General features: G+C 42.0%; 1 protein-coding gene across 1 annotated transcript in view; it reads left to right on the forward strand.

Moving 5' to 3' along the window:
* Positions 1-16561, forward strand: part of ITGA11 (integrin subunit alpha 11) — a 97014-nt gene that overhangs the window by 11748 nt on the left and 68705 nt on the right. Inside the window, exon 2 of the mRNA XM_075273192.1 lies at positions 5009-5120. Coding sequence (XP_075129293.1) covers positions 5009-5120 — 112 coding nt within the window. The remainder of the gene's footprint in view (positions 1-5008; positions 5121-16561) is intronic.

Below are 16561 nucleotides of genomic sequence, written 5' to 3' on the forward strand. Positions count from 1 at the left end.
ACTAACATGAAACTAATCTCTCATGGTAAAGGCAAAGTCTATATTGTGATACTTCATAGTGTCCTGTTCGTCATACAGTCAGAGCCGCCTCCCCCCAGCTTGCTGGATAATATAGGAAGTGAGGAGAAGAAGAGACAGCAGTCAAAGCTGCTGAGACATAGAGATTGGAAAATCCCTTTAAGGGCAGCAGTCAAATGTAATACATGGTATCACTAAAAATATGCACAATGAATACTCTGTCCATATCTGTATTGTGGCTTCAATTTATAAGAGTCACCACAGTACTCTGCAGAATCCATCACACAGTGACTGGCAGCCTTACTGCCTTATAATGGAGTTCAACAGGTTCCAGAGAAGTTCCTGTCATACCATACAGCTCTTTTTGTGAGAATCTCTGAGAATATGGACATATACACTCACCGGCCACTTTATTAGGTACACCTGTCCAACTGCTCGTTAACACTTAATTTCTAATCAGCCAATCACATGGCGGCAACTCAGTGCATTTAGGCATGTAGACATGGTCAAGACAATCTCCTGCAGTTCAAACCGAGCATCAGTATGGGGAAGAAAGGTGATTTGAGTGCCTTTGAACGTGGAATGGTTGTTGGTGCCAGAAGGGCTGGTCTGAGTATTTCAGAAACTGCTGATCTACTGGGATTTTCACGCACAACCATCTCTAGGGTTTACAAAGAATGGTTCGAAAAAGAAAAAACATCCAGTGAGCGGCAGTTCTGTGGGCGGAAATGCGTTGTTGATGCCAGAGGTCAGAGGAGAATGGCCAGACTGGTTCGAGCTGATAGAAAGGCAACAGTGACTCAAATAGCCACCCGTTACAACCAAGGTAGCTAGAAGAGCATCTCTGAACGCACAGTACGTCGAACTTTGAGGCAGATGGGCTACAGCAGCAGAAGACCACACCGGGTGCCACTCCTTTCAGCTAAGAACAGGAAACTGAGGCTACAATTTGCACAAGCTCATCGAAATTGGACAATTGAAGATTGGAAAAACGTTGCCTGGTCTGATGAGTCTCGATTTCTGCTGCGACATTCGGATGGTAGGGTCAGAATTTGGCGTCAACAACATGAAAGCATGGATCCATCCTGCCTTGTATCAACGGTTCAGGCTGGTGGTGGTGGTGTCATGGTGTGGGGAATATTTTCTTGGCACTCTTTGGGCCCCTTGGTACCAATTGAGCATCGTTGCAACGCCAAAGCCTACCTGAGTATTGTTGCTGACCATGTCCATCCTTTTATGACCACAATGTACCCAACATCTGATGGCTACTTTCAGCAGGATAATGCGCCATGTCATAAAGCTGGAATCATCTCAGACTGGTTTCTTGAACATGACAATGAGTTCACTGTACTCCAATGGCCTCCACAGTCACCAGATCTCAATCCAATAGAGCATCTTTGGGATGTGGTGGAACGGGAGATTCGCATCATGGATGTGCAGCCGACAAATCTGCGGCAACTGTGTGATGCCATCATGTCAATATGGACCAAAATCTCTGAGGAATGCTTCCAGCACCTTGTTGAATCTATGCCACGAAGAATTGAGGCAGTTCTGAAGGCAAAAGGGGGTCCAACCCGTTACTAGCATGGTGTACCTAATAAAGTGGCCGGTCAGTGTATAGGTATGTAAGACAGTGCACATGGTTCCTTAGCTGTACGAAAACCTTATTGCATTTGTTTTTTCTGTTGCTGAGAATAATAGTTCAATACAATCCGTGCTGTAGACACCATTTATAGAGCTGTAAACCGAGCACATAATAAAAGCAGATGTACCATAGTGTCTGCACTAGAACTTGTCTCATCGTTACAGGACAGCAGAAACTCCAGCAAAGGTATAACAGTAGTATATTAAGGCTAGGTTCATGTCATATTTCAGCCATTTTGGTTGGGGGCATAAAAAGCCAAACATGCCAGTATGCACCAGGTGTATGCTTATATACAGTTCTAGATGTCTTCATATACTCTCTTTGAAATAACATGTTGCATCTGGTTTTTGGGAGGGAGTGGGGGTTTGCTTTAAAAACATAGGACTCTCTTTTCATATGTATTTGAAATTCGATGGAAATGTTAGGCAAAAATATGAGAAGAATTTCCCATATTTAATAATAGACAGTATAATCGTAAGACAGGCAGTCTGAATATGCACCAGATTTACATAGTGGCCTACATTTATTAATAGTCATAGATAGTGTTAACTTAATAGGGTTAATCCATTAATAACATGTATCCCTTGTCCACAGGATAGTAGATAAATGTATGATCATTTGGGGTTCGAGTCTGGTCCTGAAAAGTCCCTGGAGTGCCACATCTGAATGGAGTACTGGTGTCTATGCTGACTATAGGAGTGCTGGAGATCACTGTTACAGTAGATCCACAGAAGTGAATGAAGCAGTAAGGGCTAGTTCACACGGGGATTCCGTATTGCATATTCCGTCATGGCTGCGCAATGGGATGCTGGTGCACGCATCCCGTCACGGCTTTCTGCTCCAGATTACACCCACATGAATGGGCCTAGTCCGGAGGATGCTGTCGCAAGGCGGACACCGTGGCTGAATCAGCTGCGGAATCTGCCTGAAGAAAGGGCAGTCCGCTTCTGTGAGGGGGCGGATTATGACATGGATTCAGCGCCAAAATCCGCCCCCTCTTGCCCCGTGTGAATGGGGCCTAACTGAGCAATGTGCACCTCTTTTATGCCTCCCATTCTTCATGGTCTCAAATCATCTGAGTGGTTTGGTTAGACATTTTTTCCAATTATGTTGATAAGGAATAAATGTTACTATTTGGAAAATCCCTTTAAGACTGGGTGCCTGAAAATGCACCAAATTTACAAGTGACTCAGTTTGTATGAAATATTTGACTTGAGAGATGTAACTTGAAGCTCCTGGGCCCCAATAAAAATCTGTAATGGGGCCCGTACCTAACTTTTTTTTTTATGTAGAGTGTGAGCCCCACATAGAGCTCACAATGTACATTTTTCCCTATCAATATGTCTTTGGAATATGGGATGGAAATCCATGCAAACACGGGGAGAACATACAAACTCCTTGCAGATGGTTTTCTTGCCCTTGGTGGGATTTGAACACCAGGACTCCAGCACTGCAAGGCTGCAGTGCTAACCACTGAGCCACCGTGTGGCCCCGGGGCCTGTACCTAACTTGTGACACAATAGTGGTACATCACGTGGCAGAGGGACCTTTGAGCCTCCGTCAGAGTCCAGGACCCCATAGCAACTGCTATCTCTTCTCCCCACAGCTACTCCCTGTCTGGGGCATAAACTGACTAGAAGTTTACAAGACCTATGAAAAGGCTTAGCTTGTGCCAAAAATTTGGAGCACAATGTCACATTTCACACTACATGCCCTTGTTTCTGAGCTCCATATTATTCTAAGCCATGTCCCTTGCCAAGGAAATGGTCTATAACCAGATGCAACATTCTGTGCCAATATTTTGTTGCACTCTAGTAAATGTGCCCCAAAAACTCAATATTGAGTATATTCCACAATGCAAATCTAGGTTACCACTGGCAATGTACACACTGTATGAAGCGTGAACGTTGCCTTTTATTATTGCCATCTTGTGTTGTCCTTTGTAATACTGGAATCCCGCAATCAAAACATTGGGCTTTCCTCTGTTACACTTGCATTTTCTAACATCATTTTCCGATATCATGTTAAGTTCTGCCATACAAAAAAAGCAAAGTCTGGTATTCAAGGAAGGATATAACAGGGAAAACCACTATAATCTGCATGAAAAGACAAAAAAGCCTAAAACAGATTTGCCACAAACTATGTCAATGGCTATTTACAGAATGTTCCATGGACGGTGGAAGAAACGTGGAATGTTTGGTGTAAATGACAAATGTTATTTTTGGAGAAAATTAAAGCCTGAATTTTAACATCTGAATCTTCATCATAGCAACCAGCGCAATACAGTCTACAGGATAGTTATCGTACATGAGCTGGATATGAATAGACTATATATGCATGGAAATAGGTTTCATATAATTCCATGCCATGAGGACGCTGCCAGTTATGTGCCATACCTCCCAACGAGGACAGAAAGAGGGACAAAATCTATAGTCTTATCTCGCAGTATAATACTTACTTAATGATCTCTGCATGGTTCAATTCTACCTTAGTTCCCCTTACATAGTGTCATGGCCCCTTTGTGTCCACCACACCACCACAAAGCTCCCCCTCTGGTCCCCACACAGTATAGCAGTTCCCCTTGTGACTTTATCACATTATAATGTCCCCTTTATTGCCCCCGCCACAGTATAATGCCCCCTTGTACACCTCACACAGTATAGTGTCTCCCTAGTGGCCACCACATAGTATAATGGTCCCCTTTGTGGCTCCCACACACACTGTATATTAGTTCATTGTGGCTGGTATTTGCAATGCCTTGGAGCAAAAGTCTTAATGTACTGATGTTACTACATCGGTATTTACCTATAACAGGGAGCTGAAGGCTCAGACAGAGTTGGCGAAGACAAGCTGCCTGGGGTAGCGGGCTGTCACCTGAAATCTGGGACTGTCCCGCTGAATCTGAGATGGTTAGGAGACATGATTACTGAACATACAGGGCTGGCAATTAAATAAGAGGCAAATAATGGGGTAGGGGGAGAGGTAGTAGTCACACTTGGAACCTGGATCCTTAGTGGGTACAAAGACCCCATGCCAAAAAAAAAAGATACCAGCATTAGATACGAGAACAGTAGATGGGAAGCCATTTTTGCATTGGTGCCCAGGAGCTTTAAGTCATGTATATGATTTATATCATTGCCGATGGTATTGTTATGTACACATCACTAACATCTTAGTGCAATAAAGGAGAAGTAGCATCTGCATCCCCCATTCACTTTACTGAAATTTGCAAAGTCAGGACAAGTCCAAAAATATGTTTAAATGTTATACATAATGCTTTATCTACAGGAGGCGCACTGGTCTTTATTTAATCCTTCTATTCATTTTTTCTTTGTTCTCCATTAGGTCTGACTGATACGTTTAATATTGATGACAAGAAACCAAGGATCATCCAAGGATCGAAGGATGCATTCTTTGGCTATACAGTACAGCAGCATCTGGTTGGAGGCAAGAAATGGTAAGTGCTGATTTCTCATAAACCAACCTTCTGCAAAGATATACGAAGGTACCGGATATGTAAAAGTATTCATTCCAACAGTGCAGAAGCTACAATATCAACAGGAAACATACTGTACTATAATAAAATGGAGATGCACGCTCTTTGTTAGTAAGTTATGCCACTGAAATGTACATAAAACTGGAGATACATTTAACCACAGTGTATTCGACACTGACCGCATTAGGATATTCAGCAACGTGAAATCCATACACTGAAAGGGTTAAGTTTATAAGAGCAAGAAAAGGCCAAAAAGAGCCCTCCATATGTTTGCATGTTTGTGGTGTGTTTGTATCTCATTTGGGATCTGTAGGAATCTCTAGCGTTGGCTAAATCTTATCGGAAGGAATTAAGTTGAGGAGGAGTCTAGATTCTGGCCATGATTCCATATAAGCTGGAAATAATAAATAATGTGAGCCTACATGAAGTATTGGTGTAGTCTCCTAATACTGTGCACCCTGTACACACTGCCAGACAGGCAGACATAGCGGTCAGAGGTACTCTAGGTGCTTCTGCTGTGTAAATAGGGATTCATGACATCATCAGTAATATTTTGGTTATGGATTCGGAGATGTTCCCTCTGGACTTTCTCTGCTTAGACTATTTCTATTTGTTTTATTTGTTGCAGCTGGGTTAGTTCTTCCTAGCAAAGCAATGACTTGCTTCTGTTGACACGGTTGGCGGGGTCCAAGGTTAAGGCCAGGTTCACACAAAGCAGTTATTAGCTTATTTTGAGCCAAATCTGGAATGAATCTTTAAAGGAAGGAAAGGTATACAATACAGACTTATACTCTTCCTCTTTCTATATCCACTCCTTGATAATCAGATGCATCATCAAAACTTGTCCTGTGTGAACCTCACCCGATAAAGAATATAAGAGGAGATAATAGTAAGGGAAGAATTAACAAACATATGGATGTAATCCATTATACGATTATTACGGCAGGTTCGCATAATATGGTTGACGCATGCATTTTCCATTACACTCCCCCTCACGTTGGAACTATCCTCTCCCCACAAAAAAGCTCGCAGAAACCGCTCCACTACTGTGATGTGTGTCTTTTGTGTCTAGAGATAATTTGATTTGTATGGAGTCTTTGAGAGTATCTTCAATAGCCAGGGGTGCTTTGACATCAATACAGCTCTATCCATGGTAAAAAAAATATGCAAATCTATTCTCCAGGATGTAATTAGGAGAACAGTGCACTCTGTACACCTCCCTCTAGAGGGCAGCATCCTTAACATCATGCATGACTCAGTTAAAAAGTCTAATATCATGATGCGGATTTAATTGCCAAATTAGTATTTCTATTCCAATAGGAACAGATTCCCAGCTATGGACAGCGCTGTTTCGGCTTATTGGGCCTCCTCAGCATAGCGTAGGGATAGTGATTTGGCAGAGTGAGAAACTATAGATCAGGGTCAGGGGATAATCGTACACATCAGGGAGAGTGTGTGCCTACATAGGCAGTACGGAGACTTACAAATCATTCCTGCTCCACTAGGGATTCTGGGTAAAAAATATGCAAATCTATTCTCCAGGATGTAATTAGGAGAACAGTGCACTCTGTACGCCGCCCTCTAGAGGGCAAAATCCTTAACATTATGCATGACTCAGTTAAAAAGTCTAATATCATGATGCGGATTTAATTGCCAAATTAGTATTTCTATTCCAAAAGGAACAGATTCCCAGCTATGGACAGCGCTGTTTCGGCCTATTGGGCCTCCTCAGCATAGTGCAGGGATACTGATTTGGCAGAGTGAGAGACTATATCCATGGTATTCAGACATGGATATAGTCTTAGCATCACATACCAGCCTCTTGCTTCCCATGCAATGATCTAGTTAAGTGATCTAGTGTTACGTTGTAGTGACACCTCCTGTAGTGGTGAATAAGCTTTAGAGATGAGCTGAACTATGATTTCTGCTCTTATTCCAACAATGCATTATCTGAAATTATTTCTATCCCTTCCTTGAGGTTTCCTTCCCCAAAATTTACCGCAGGATTGTTTTTTTTTTTTTTTTTTTATCACATCTTCATTTAATAACTCATTAAGGGCTAGTTCACACGTGAACTGCCCGCGCGGGTTTTGACACAGAGAGAGACGCGGCGAGCCGCGTCTCTCTCTTGTCAAAACCCGCCCGTCGCGACCATCGCTGTCGCGGCTTAACCCTCTGCTGTCGGCTCAAATGAATGAGCCGACATAGGAGGGAGCTGCCGGGGGCGGAAGACGCGCGGCTGAGCCTGCGCGGCTTCCGCCTGAAGAAAGGACATGTCCTTTCTTTTCTCCGCTAGCGGCAGCCCGCCGCTAGCGGAGAAAAGAAGCCCGGCGGTCTCCATAGACCACCATTATAAGGGGAGGTTTTGGACGCGAAATCCGCCGTCAAAAACCTCCCCTTATACTCACGTGTGAACTAGCCCTAAAGAAGAGAATATATAAAAATGATGTATTATCCATAAATAGTTCTTTTTCAAGGAAATGTTAAGAGTTACAGTGATTTTCTATTCCTGGACTCCATCATTGCCCCAGGTGTTCTACAGTCCTATGAAAAAGTTTGGGCACCCCTATTAATCTTAATCATTTTTAGTTCTAAATATTTTGGTTTTTGCAACAGCCATTTCAGTTTGATATATCTAATAACTGATGGACACAGTAATATTTCAGGATTGAAATGAGGTTTATTGTACTAACAGAAAATGTGAATATGCATTAAACCAAAATTTGACCGGTGCAAAAGTATGGGCACCTCAACAGAAAAGTGACATTAATATTTAGTAGATCCTCCTTTTGCAAAGATAACAGCCTCTAGTCGCTTCCTGTAGCTTTTAATCAGTTCCTGGATCCTGGATAAAGGTATTTTGGACAAACAATTCAAGTTCAGTTAAGTTAGATGGTCGCCGAGCATGGACAGCCCGCTTCAAATCATCCCACAGATGTTCAATGATATTCAGGTCTGGGGACTGGGATGGCCATTCCAGAACATTGTAATTGTTCCTCTGCATGAATGCCTGAGGATTTGGAGCGGTGTTTTGGATCATTGTCTTGCTGAAATATCCATCCCCGGCGTAACTTCAACTTCGTCACTGATTCTTGAACATTATTCTCAAGAATCAGCTGATACTGAGTGGAATCCATGCGACCCTCAACTTTAACAAGATTCCCGGTGCCGGCATTGGCCACACAGCCCCAAAGCATGATGGAACCTCCACCAAATTTTACAGTGGGTAGCAAGTGTTTTTCTTGGAATGCTGTTTCTTTTTGGACGCCATGCATAACGCCTTTTTTTTATAACCAAACAACTCAATCTTTGTTTCCAAAATGAAGTTGGCTTGTCCAAATGTGCTTTTGCATACCTCAGGCGACTCTGTTTGTGGCGTGCTTGCAGAAACGGCTTCTTTCTCATCACTCTCCCATACAGCTTCTCCTTGTGCAAAGTGCGCTGTATTGTTGACCGATGCACAGTGACACCATCTGCAGCAAGATGATGCTGCAGCTCTTTGGAGGTGGTCTGTGGATTGTCCTTGACTGTTCTCACCATTCTTCTTCTCTGCCTTTCTGATATTTTTCTTGGCCTGCCACTTCTGGGCTTAACAAGAACTGTCCCTGTGGTCTTCCATTTCCTTACTATGTTCCTCACAGTGGAAACTGACAGGTTAAATCTCTGAGACGTTTTGTATCCTTCCCCTGAACAACTATGTTGAACAATCTTTGTTTTCAGATCATTTGAGAGCGGGCTGTCCATGTTCGGCGACCATCAAACTTAACTGAACTTGAATTGTTTTGTAGAAAGAAATGGTCCAAAATCCCTTCATCCAGGATCCAGGAACTGATTAAAAGCTACAGGAAGCGACTAGAGGCAAAACGATTATCTACTAAATATTAATGTCACTTTTCTGTTGAGGTGCCCATACTTTTGCACCGGTCAAATTTTGGTTTAATGCATATTGCGCATTTTCTGTTAGTACAATAAACCTCATTTCAATCCTGAAATATTACTGTGTCCATCAGTTATTAGATATACCAAACTGCCATGGCTGTTGCAAACACCAAAATATTTAGAACTAAAAATGATTAAGATTAATAGGGGTGCCCAAACTTTTTCATAGGACTGTATATCTCAGACAGTCTGTGTTTCTGTGACTGAGGTTAAAATCAAAGAACATTCCACCAGAAGATCTAAAAACACTCTTCAACCTTTTCTTTCTTATGTCTATATTTGAGAAAGCTGAGTGATAATATCACCACCATTGCAGCTTCTTAAGAAGCATCAACCCTGATGGCCCAAAAATAGTTAGGAACACAGTACTGGCATAAAAAGTCAGAATTCTGATAATTGTCAAAACCCTTAAATGACATAGCCAACCAAAAATTTAGCAATTAGCCCTTCTCTGCTCCTAGACCATCAGGAATAAATGACCATCTCCACTTCTCTATTCCTGCAGAGGGCCTCCTTTAGTCTCCAGTCAATGGCTTCCTATGTGGCCTCTGCCAACAGTCATATGCAGTGGTTGATCATATTGTTACAGTAGCACCAAAATCTCTGCATGGGTGACCGAACCAACTATGAGACTAGTGATGAGTTGCAATTGCCATGTGGGGGGACTATTGATATCATTGTTAGAAAGGAGGAAATGAACAGAGGCCTACTGCTGTGAACTCACTCCATTGCTAAATTCACAGCATAACTACTCATTAGTGTTGTGTAATGTCCTCCATGCTGCTGCTACTGTGAATGTGAAAGAGAGAAAGATAGGAGAGCAGAATCTCCTCTTCTCTCTGTTTGTAGTATAAAGGAGAAATAGCAGAATACTTATGATAAAAGATATAGATAAAGACAAGCTGTAAGCTAACAAAATATTATAAAAATGGATTTCCACATAGTGGTTGAGATTGTGTATTTTATACCAGTAATGTTAATTCATGGTAATAGTTAATGCCATAGTTTAATTGTTTTAGTCCTCATGTACATATTCATGATGCCTAAATTAATCTGAAGGACAGAATTATGTAATCCAATCATCTGGTCAGGCTGAGTGCGTGCAGGAATTAGTCATGTCCCCCCGGGTCAGTGATGGAGACTGTTGGTCAAGTGTGATGAGTACAGATGCTGAGATACCATGCCTGTTATGTAACAAGCACTCCTGATCCAGGGATTTAGAGTAAACCGAAGTTGACCCAAGGGAAGTTACTTATTAAATGGAAAGAATATGAAATGAGTCCATTTGATGTGTAAATGTCCAACATCAGAAGGCGTAAAGTGTATGAGATGTGCCAGCTCCGCTCTGCCTTAGGATACAGAAGTGATGTAAGAGGAATTCTTTGTAAACAACAGCTTGGACGCAGCTTTCGTGGGGGAGAAGAGATATAACAGTTCAAGTGATGCTATTCAGAATCAATGCAATGTGATCCGCCACAGGCCCAGATACAACATCAGGAAGAATAAAGGAGGCAGAATGGATGTTATTCTTCCTTCTGGTGACAGCCTGGACCTTGTCTTCTTGCTGGCACGGTACTAGATGCGATCTTTTCCCTCTTGTCGACATGACATCACAAGTCATGGTTTATTCCCCCTTCACGCGGTGCTTGTGTGAAGATGGGGGCCCAGAAATTCACACACTACCCGGAATTTGGCCACATTCAATATCAGATGGTCCAACAAACCAAATTGTTACTGCATCCTAGAGAAGCCTGTATATAGCTTGTCAGTAGTGTCTTGTGTGGTCTTAAGGTATTATGTGTATACTTTGTATTTTGGTATACTTTGTAGCTATACCAGGGGCCGATGGGTAGTTGCTTGCAACTGGTCAATGGTATGTTAGCTCTACATGGCTATCACCATTCCCTTCTGTGGCTTACACAACACCGTATTTGGCCTGTCTCCTTCTGACCTACCCACAGACACCACCCCTGGAGTCTCTCACAAACAGAGAAGGACATGTTAATAGCACAAGAGGTTTTCAACAAAGTTGGTAAACACTGTGGAGTAGAACACTAACCAGGCAGGTCCCCATGCTGAGGTGATGAACAACCACTTTCACTGTCAAAGGGGTTACCTCAGCTGGCGTCTTACAACTGTTTCCCTCTCTCCTCCTGCAAACCACACACTCTGCTTCTCATGCTAGCTCCCCTTACAAGCTGTCCTCCTGCAGCGGGCTATCCTTCTGCTCCTGCAGGCCAGCTCTCTCTCCAAGGCGCAGGAACCGAGACTGGCCAATGACATCAGTGGGTCAGACCACGGGAGAGTAACAAACAACTTCTCCTGCAATGCAATTCACATGTGCAACTTTATTCAACTTCTGTGTGGTCATCACAAGATACAGTCTCCAGAAAACACCTAAAGCACTTCTGAAAGCAACATCATGTAGATGCTAAATGCACCAAATACAACCTAATGCACCAGTCAATGCAATGTACACAGGGCAGAATATCATAATCCAAATAATACTATACTGAGTCTATTTGCAGCGCCAACCTCCCTTAGCTCTGAACCTCTGCCACCATTACATGCTCAGCTCACTTTTGACTTAACTCTTCCCGCACCTTTCCCAAGCAAGTCTTGTGCTCTGACAATGAAGATATCCAACTGTTTAAAGTATGTATCCATAGGTGCCTAAGGTGATAGGTGCTCTGTACTATTGAGGGGTCATTGTTGAGTTGTACTGGATGTACAAGATGGTGAATGCTGTATATTGATGAGGATTTCAATAATCATACTCCTTACTAATAACTATCTATCAGTATCTATCTATCTATCTATCTATCTTACTGATAACTATCTATCTATGAGCACGGCCAAAGCAATGAGTTGTATTAAAGGGTCGTATAAAACCTGACAGATTTCTTTTAATACATCAGTATATTGTCTTTCAATAAATAAGGATACATGTAGAATAAATCCTATTTTTTTCACTATTTTCTTGTAGGTTTTTATAAGTTGTCACCAATGACCTCACTGACTTTGCTGCCTGCATTGAGCACCACACCTGCTGATGTTTTATCCTAGCAGTCGCTGCTCACGGGACACAACTGTTATTAGTATACTGTGCTTTTATGAGAATCTCATAGAATTATGGTATTTGGAATGAAGTCAATCTTTTTATTGGGTGTCATCTCTAGGGATCAGGGGATGCTTTGAGCAGCCCTCCATCCTAGTTTCATGAGTCTGCCCCGTTGCTGGGTTACAATTCTGCTGCTGTTTATATTTTCCTGGCTCAGCTCCATTTGACCAGATGTTTGAAGGTTCCTCCTTTATGTCTGTCGCCTTGGAATGTCCCCATCACCAGCGTGGCCACATGTGCACAGCATGCGCTCCTAACTGTGTGTGGGGAGACATCAAGGATTCCGAACTGCTAGTCATTTCAGGGACCAGCAGATATGAGAGCATCTTTGGGTGCAAAAAGCACATTGCAGTGTATATTTCCATCGTTCATAGGGTTACGTTTCCTGCAAAGTTCATTGTTGCCCAATGAGCCAATACACACACTCCCCTCACATCTGGTTTTGTGAGTAGTCTTTGGCTGCTGCTTCCAGTCTCATGGACAGATTCCCAAACCCGCTTTGTCTGCTAAAAATGAACCAAAACCTATAAAATAAAATAACATCTAATCCGCTACCAACCTGCAACTGTGAATGTGCAGCAGATACACAAAGTTGCTGAGAAATCAATAGCCCTTACCAAGGCAATGGATTACATTATCCTATTGTAACTATACAATATATGAAGCTTACTCTGAAAGTAAACTACATGAAAGAGTTAATTTCTGCACTGTAAAACATGGCGGGTAATTACAATCGTACAAATAATACTGTTCATGCTTTGACAGCAATCGTATGCATTTTCATGAGACATTTCTCAGAACCTGGAAAGCTTTGGGAAAAACTTATAACACTTAAGGTTCCCATACACTCAAGAGCAAAGATGGGAAAAATCTGCCAATTTTGGCAGGACTGGCAATTATTTTATGTGTGTAGTTTGCTAAATCTCCCCAAAGAATGGTAGACCTGTTTCATTTTATATGCCCAATCTGTAAGTTCTCATAAGAGATAAGTTGCCGCCAGGTGGTTTACTGTATTCTCCCATTAAAATACGTATGTGATAAGCCAGGTATGCATATGTGTGGGGGAATCAGGAGGAATAGCTGTGAAGGTGTATGAGAACCTTTAGACCAGGTTCACGCGGCAAAAAATGAAGAGAAGTTCCTCTTCATTTTCTGCTGCCATATTTGACTGCAGGATTGCCACGACGGAAGCGTTCCTCTGATGAATAGGCCCAGATGAATGGACCTAATCGGCAGAGTCTCCTGAGCTGCAGAATCCGCCAGTAATAAGGTGCAGAATTTGCGACAAGATTGGCAGGACACTGATTTCTTCTATGTCTTGCTGCGATCTCTGCTTTGCATTAAAAGCAATGGGAGGCAGATTCGGAACGGAATCTGCCACAGATTTGGGGGCAGAATCCGCTCACAAATTCATGTCAGATTCCTAGGTGGGAACCTAGCCTTAGTCCATGATCAATGCAAGTAGTATTGTCTTCATAAGAACACTATAAAAGAGACTTTCATGTGATATGCATTGTTTCCTAATGCCCTTCACTAGGTACAAGATATTGGAGGGAATTTATTAAGGTTTGCAATTCTTACATCAGTCTTAAATTATTCCCAGACAGGCACTAGACATGCAAGAAATACTAAGAGTCTCTGGCCCCTTAATCCTTGCATATGTAGATGTGCCTGAACTGAAATCTACACTAGTCATGGATTGGTTTAGCTTTCGCGTCATTTTGTTGGTGTGAGTTATGGTTAATCAGATGGACCAGGGCATCTCCGACCCAGTCCACCTTACTTATTGTTAAACAAAGTGGCAAGTGGGGCATAAGATCCATCGTGCACCAAAAAATGTGACAAGTCCAGTTAGCAAATCATTAGATTTTGGCAGTATTTATTTGTAGTTGAGTAGAATATAAATCCGTTCATTAGGCTTTTCATGTACTATAGGATTTATGAGTTAGCTTGTGTCCTGGTATCACTAGTCATATGTTTGAACCCGGTTTCATCTGGTTTTCATACATTAAAGAACTGGACCTCATCTGGGATTCATGTGGTTATGAGCTGGGCTTCATATGGTATTCATGTGTGAACAAGCCAGGGAAACCCACAGCCAATCACAAAATCAGATCTTAATGCTGAAAATAATAACTACAGACAATATTAAGTATGAGAGGATCCATCAGCAACTGGACTGATTGTTATCAGTTTCCATCCAGCATTAAGGTTGCTTTCACATGGTCAGTGTTTGGTCAGTGATTTCCATCAGTCAGTGGGTTAAAACACAGAACAGGTACAAATATTTTTATTATACCTGATCTCTGTGTAGTCTCCATTCCTAATTTTAGCTTACAATCACTGAATAAAATCACTGACCAAACACTGCTGCCTGAAAGTAGCCTAAGGCTAAGGTCCCACTTTGCGGAAACGCAGCTTCTTTGGCTTCAGATTTTGCTACGTTTTTTTTGAACCAAAGCCAAGAAGTGGATTGAGCAGAAGGTAGAAGTATAAGGCTGGGTTCACACAGGGTATTTTGGATCAGATTTTAACATGGGAAGCCACCTCAGGATCGCCTCCCGCGGCTAGCCGCGACTGTCACGGAATTCCGACAGTCATGGCATTCCGTTCTGGATTAGGCCCAATGAATGAACCTAGTTGAGAGGGAGTGTTGTGCCGTGGAATCTGCGGCAAGAAAGGGCAAGCCGCTTTTTTTTTCCACGAGCAGGAAGAAACCACTTGCGGAAAAGGGAATTGAACAGCTCCCACTGAAGTCAATGGGAGGCGGGTTTTTGGAATGGATTCTAAAGCGGATTATGCGTCAAAATCTGGTCCAAAAAACCCCCGTTTGAACCCAGCCTAAGAACTTCCTCTACATTTCCCATTCCTTTTGTAGCCATTTTTGGCTTTGGCTTTGGCTCAAAAAACAGCAGCAAATTCTGCAACAAAAAAAAAAAAGCTGCGTTTCCACAACTAAGGGTAAGTTCACAGAGTTTTTTGCAGGTGGATTTTTGCACAGTAGGAATAAATAGGTGATGCACTTTCTAATTTTGGTTGCCTATCCTTGGGACAAGGCATTGATATTAGGTGTGCAAGGGTCCGACACAGATGTGAATGCAGCTTAAGATACCTGACCAGTCGTGCAGAAGTGAGTGGGAACTGTCTACTTTTGTCTACCTAAAGTCACTGCCATACTTCGTGCAGTGAGTGAACAGCGCAGTGCGGGCATATAAACCATACCAGGAGCTGCACTGTCTGGGGGCAGCTGATCTGCAAGGATCCCAAGTGTCAGGTGATCCCAGGTACCCTTGCAGATTTAATATCGATATCCTGTCTTAAGGATAGGCCATGACTATAAGAAAGTGGATAACCCCTTTAAAGGCCTCTATCTTCAAAAAAGAAAAGTAGAGAAATCCGACTGACTTCAACAGGACCAGCCATCTATATTAAGTTGCATTCACATCTGTGTTGGAGTCTCTGCTGCAGGTACCATCAAATATCCCAGACAAATAAGTCCTGCCAACTCTTCTTTTGCATCCAGGAAAATTGCAGACATCATAATGAAAACCGATGTACGCCATTATAGTCAGTAGGATCTGTCTGGCTCTGTTGGCCTCCACCATGTAAAAAACCTGTCCCCAGCTTGCATTCCATTTTTCTGTACTGACGTAGAAATCTGACAAAAATATTACATAACAAATCATAATCTAAGACATGATCAATGACACGGAATAGCAGCTGACAGTGTAATGCCAGTGCGCAGTCTTCAATAGACTGTGATTTATTTACTGTTTGTGTCATCTGGATATATCATAATGTAATATTAAGAACTAGTGTTTGGCAGGTTTCATGTTACTTCATATGGCAGAGAGAGGTAAAAGAGAGCTCCGAAATTTCCATTGGTAGCAGCCAAGTAAATATAATGAGACTGGCAGCTTGTTCATGTATTGCTCTATGGAGGGTTATATGAATGTTCGTCATGTCTCAGCACATAAGGAAATAGTATAGAATGGCTCATTGAACTGTGTAACTATAGTTATCTATCTATCTATCTATCTATCTATCTATCTATCTATCTATCTATCTCCTATCTATCTATCTATCTATCTATCTATCTATCTATCTCTCCTATCTATCTATCTATCTATCTATCTATCTATCTATCTATCTATCTATCTATCTATCTATCTCTCCTATCTATCTATCTATCTATCTATCTATCTATCTATCTATCTTCTATCTATCTATCTATCTATCTATCTATCTCCTATCTATCTATCTATCTATCTATCTATCTATCTTCTATCTATCTATCTATCTATCTATCTATCTATCTATCTATCTCTCTATCTCATATCTA

The sequence above is a fragment of the Leptodactylus fuscus genome, chromosome 5, assembly GCF_031893055.1.
Source record: "Leptodactylus fuscus isolate aLepFus1 chromosome 5, aLepFus1.hap2, whole genome shotgun sequence".
In the NCBI taxonomy this organism is placed as follows: Eukaryota; Metazoa; Chordata; class Amphibia; order Anura; family Leptodactylidae; genus Leptodactylus; species Leptodactylus fuscus.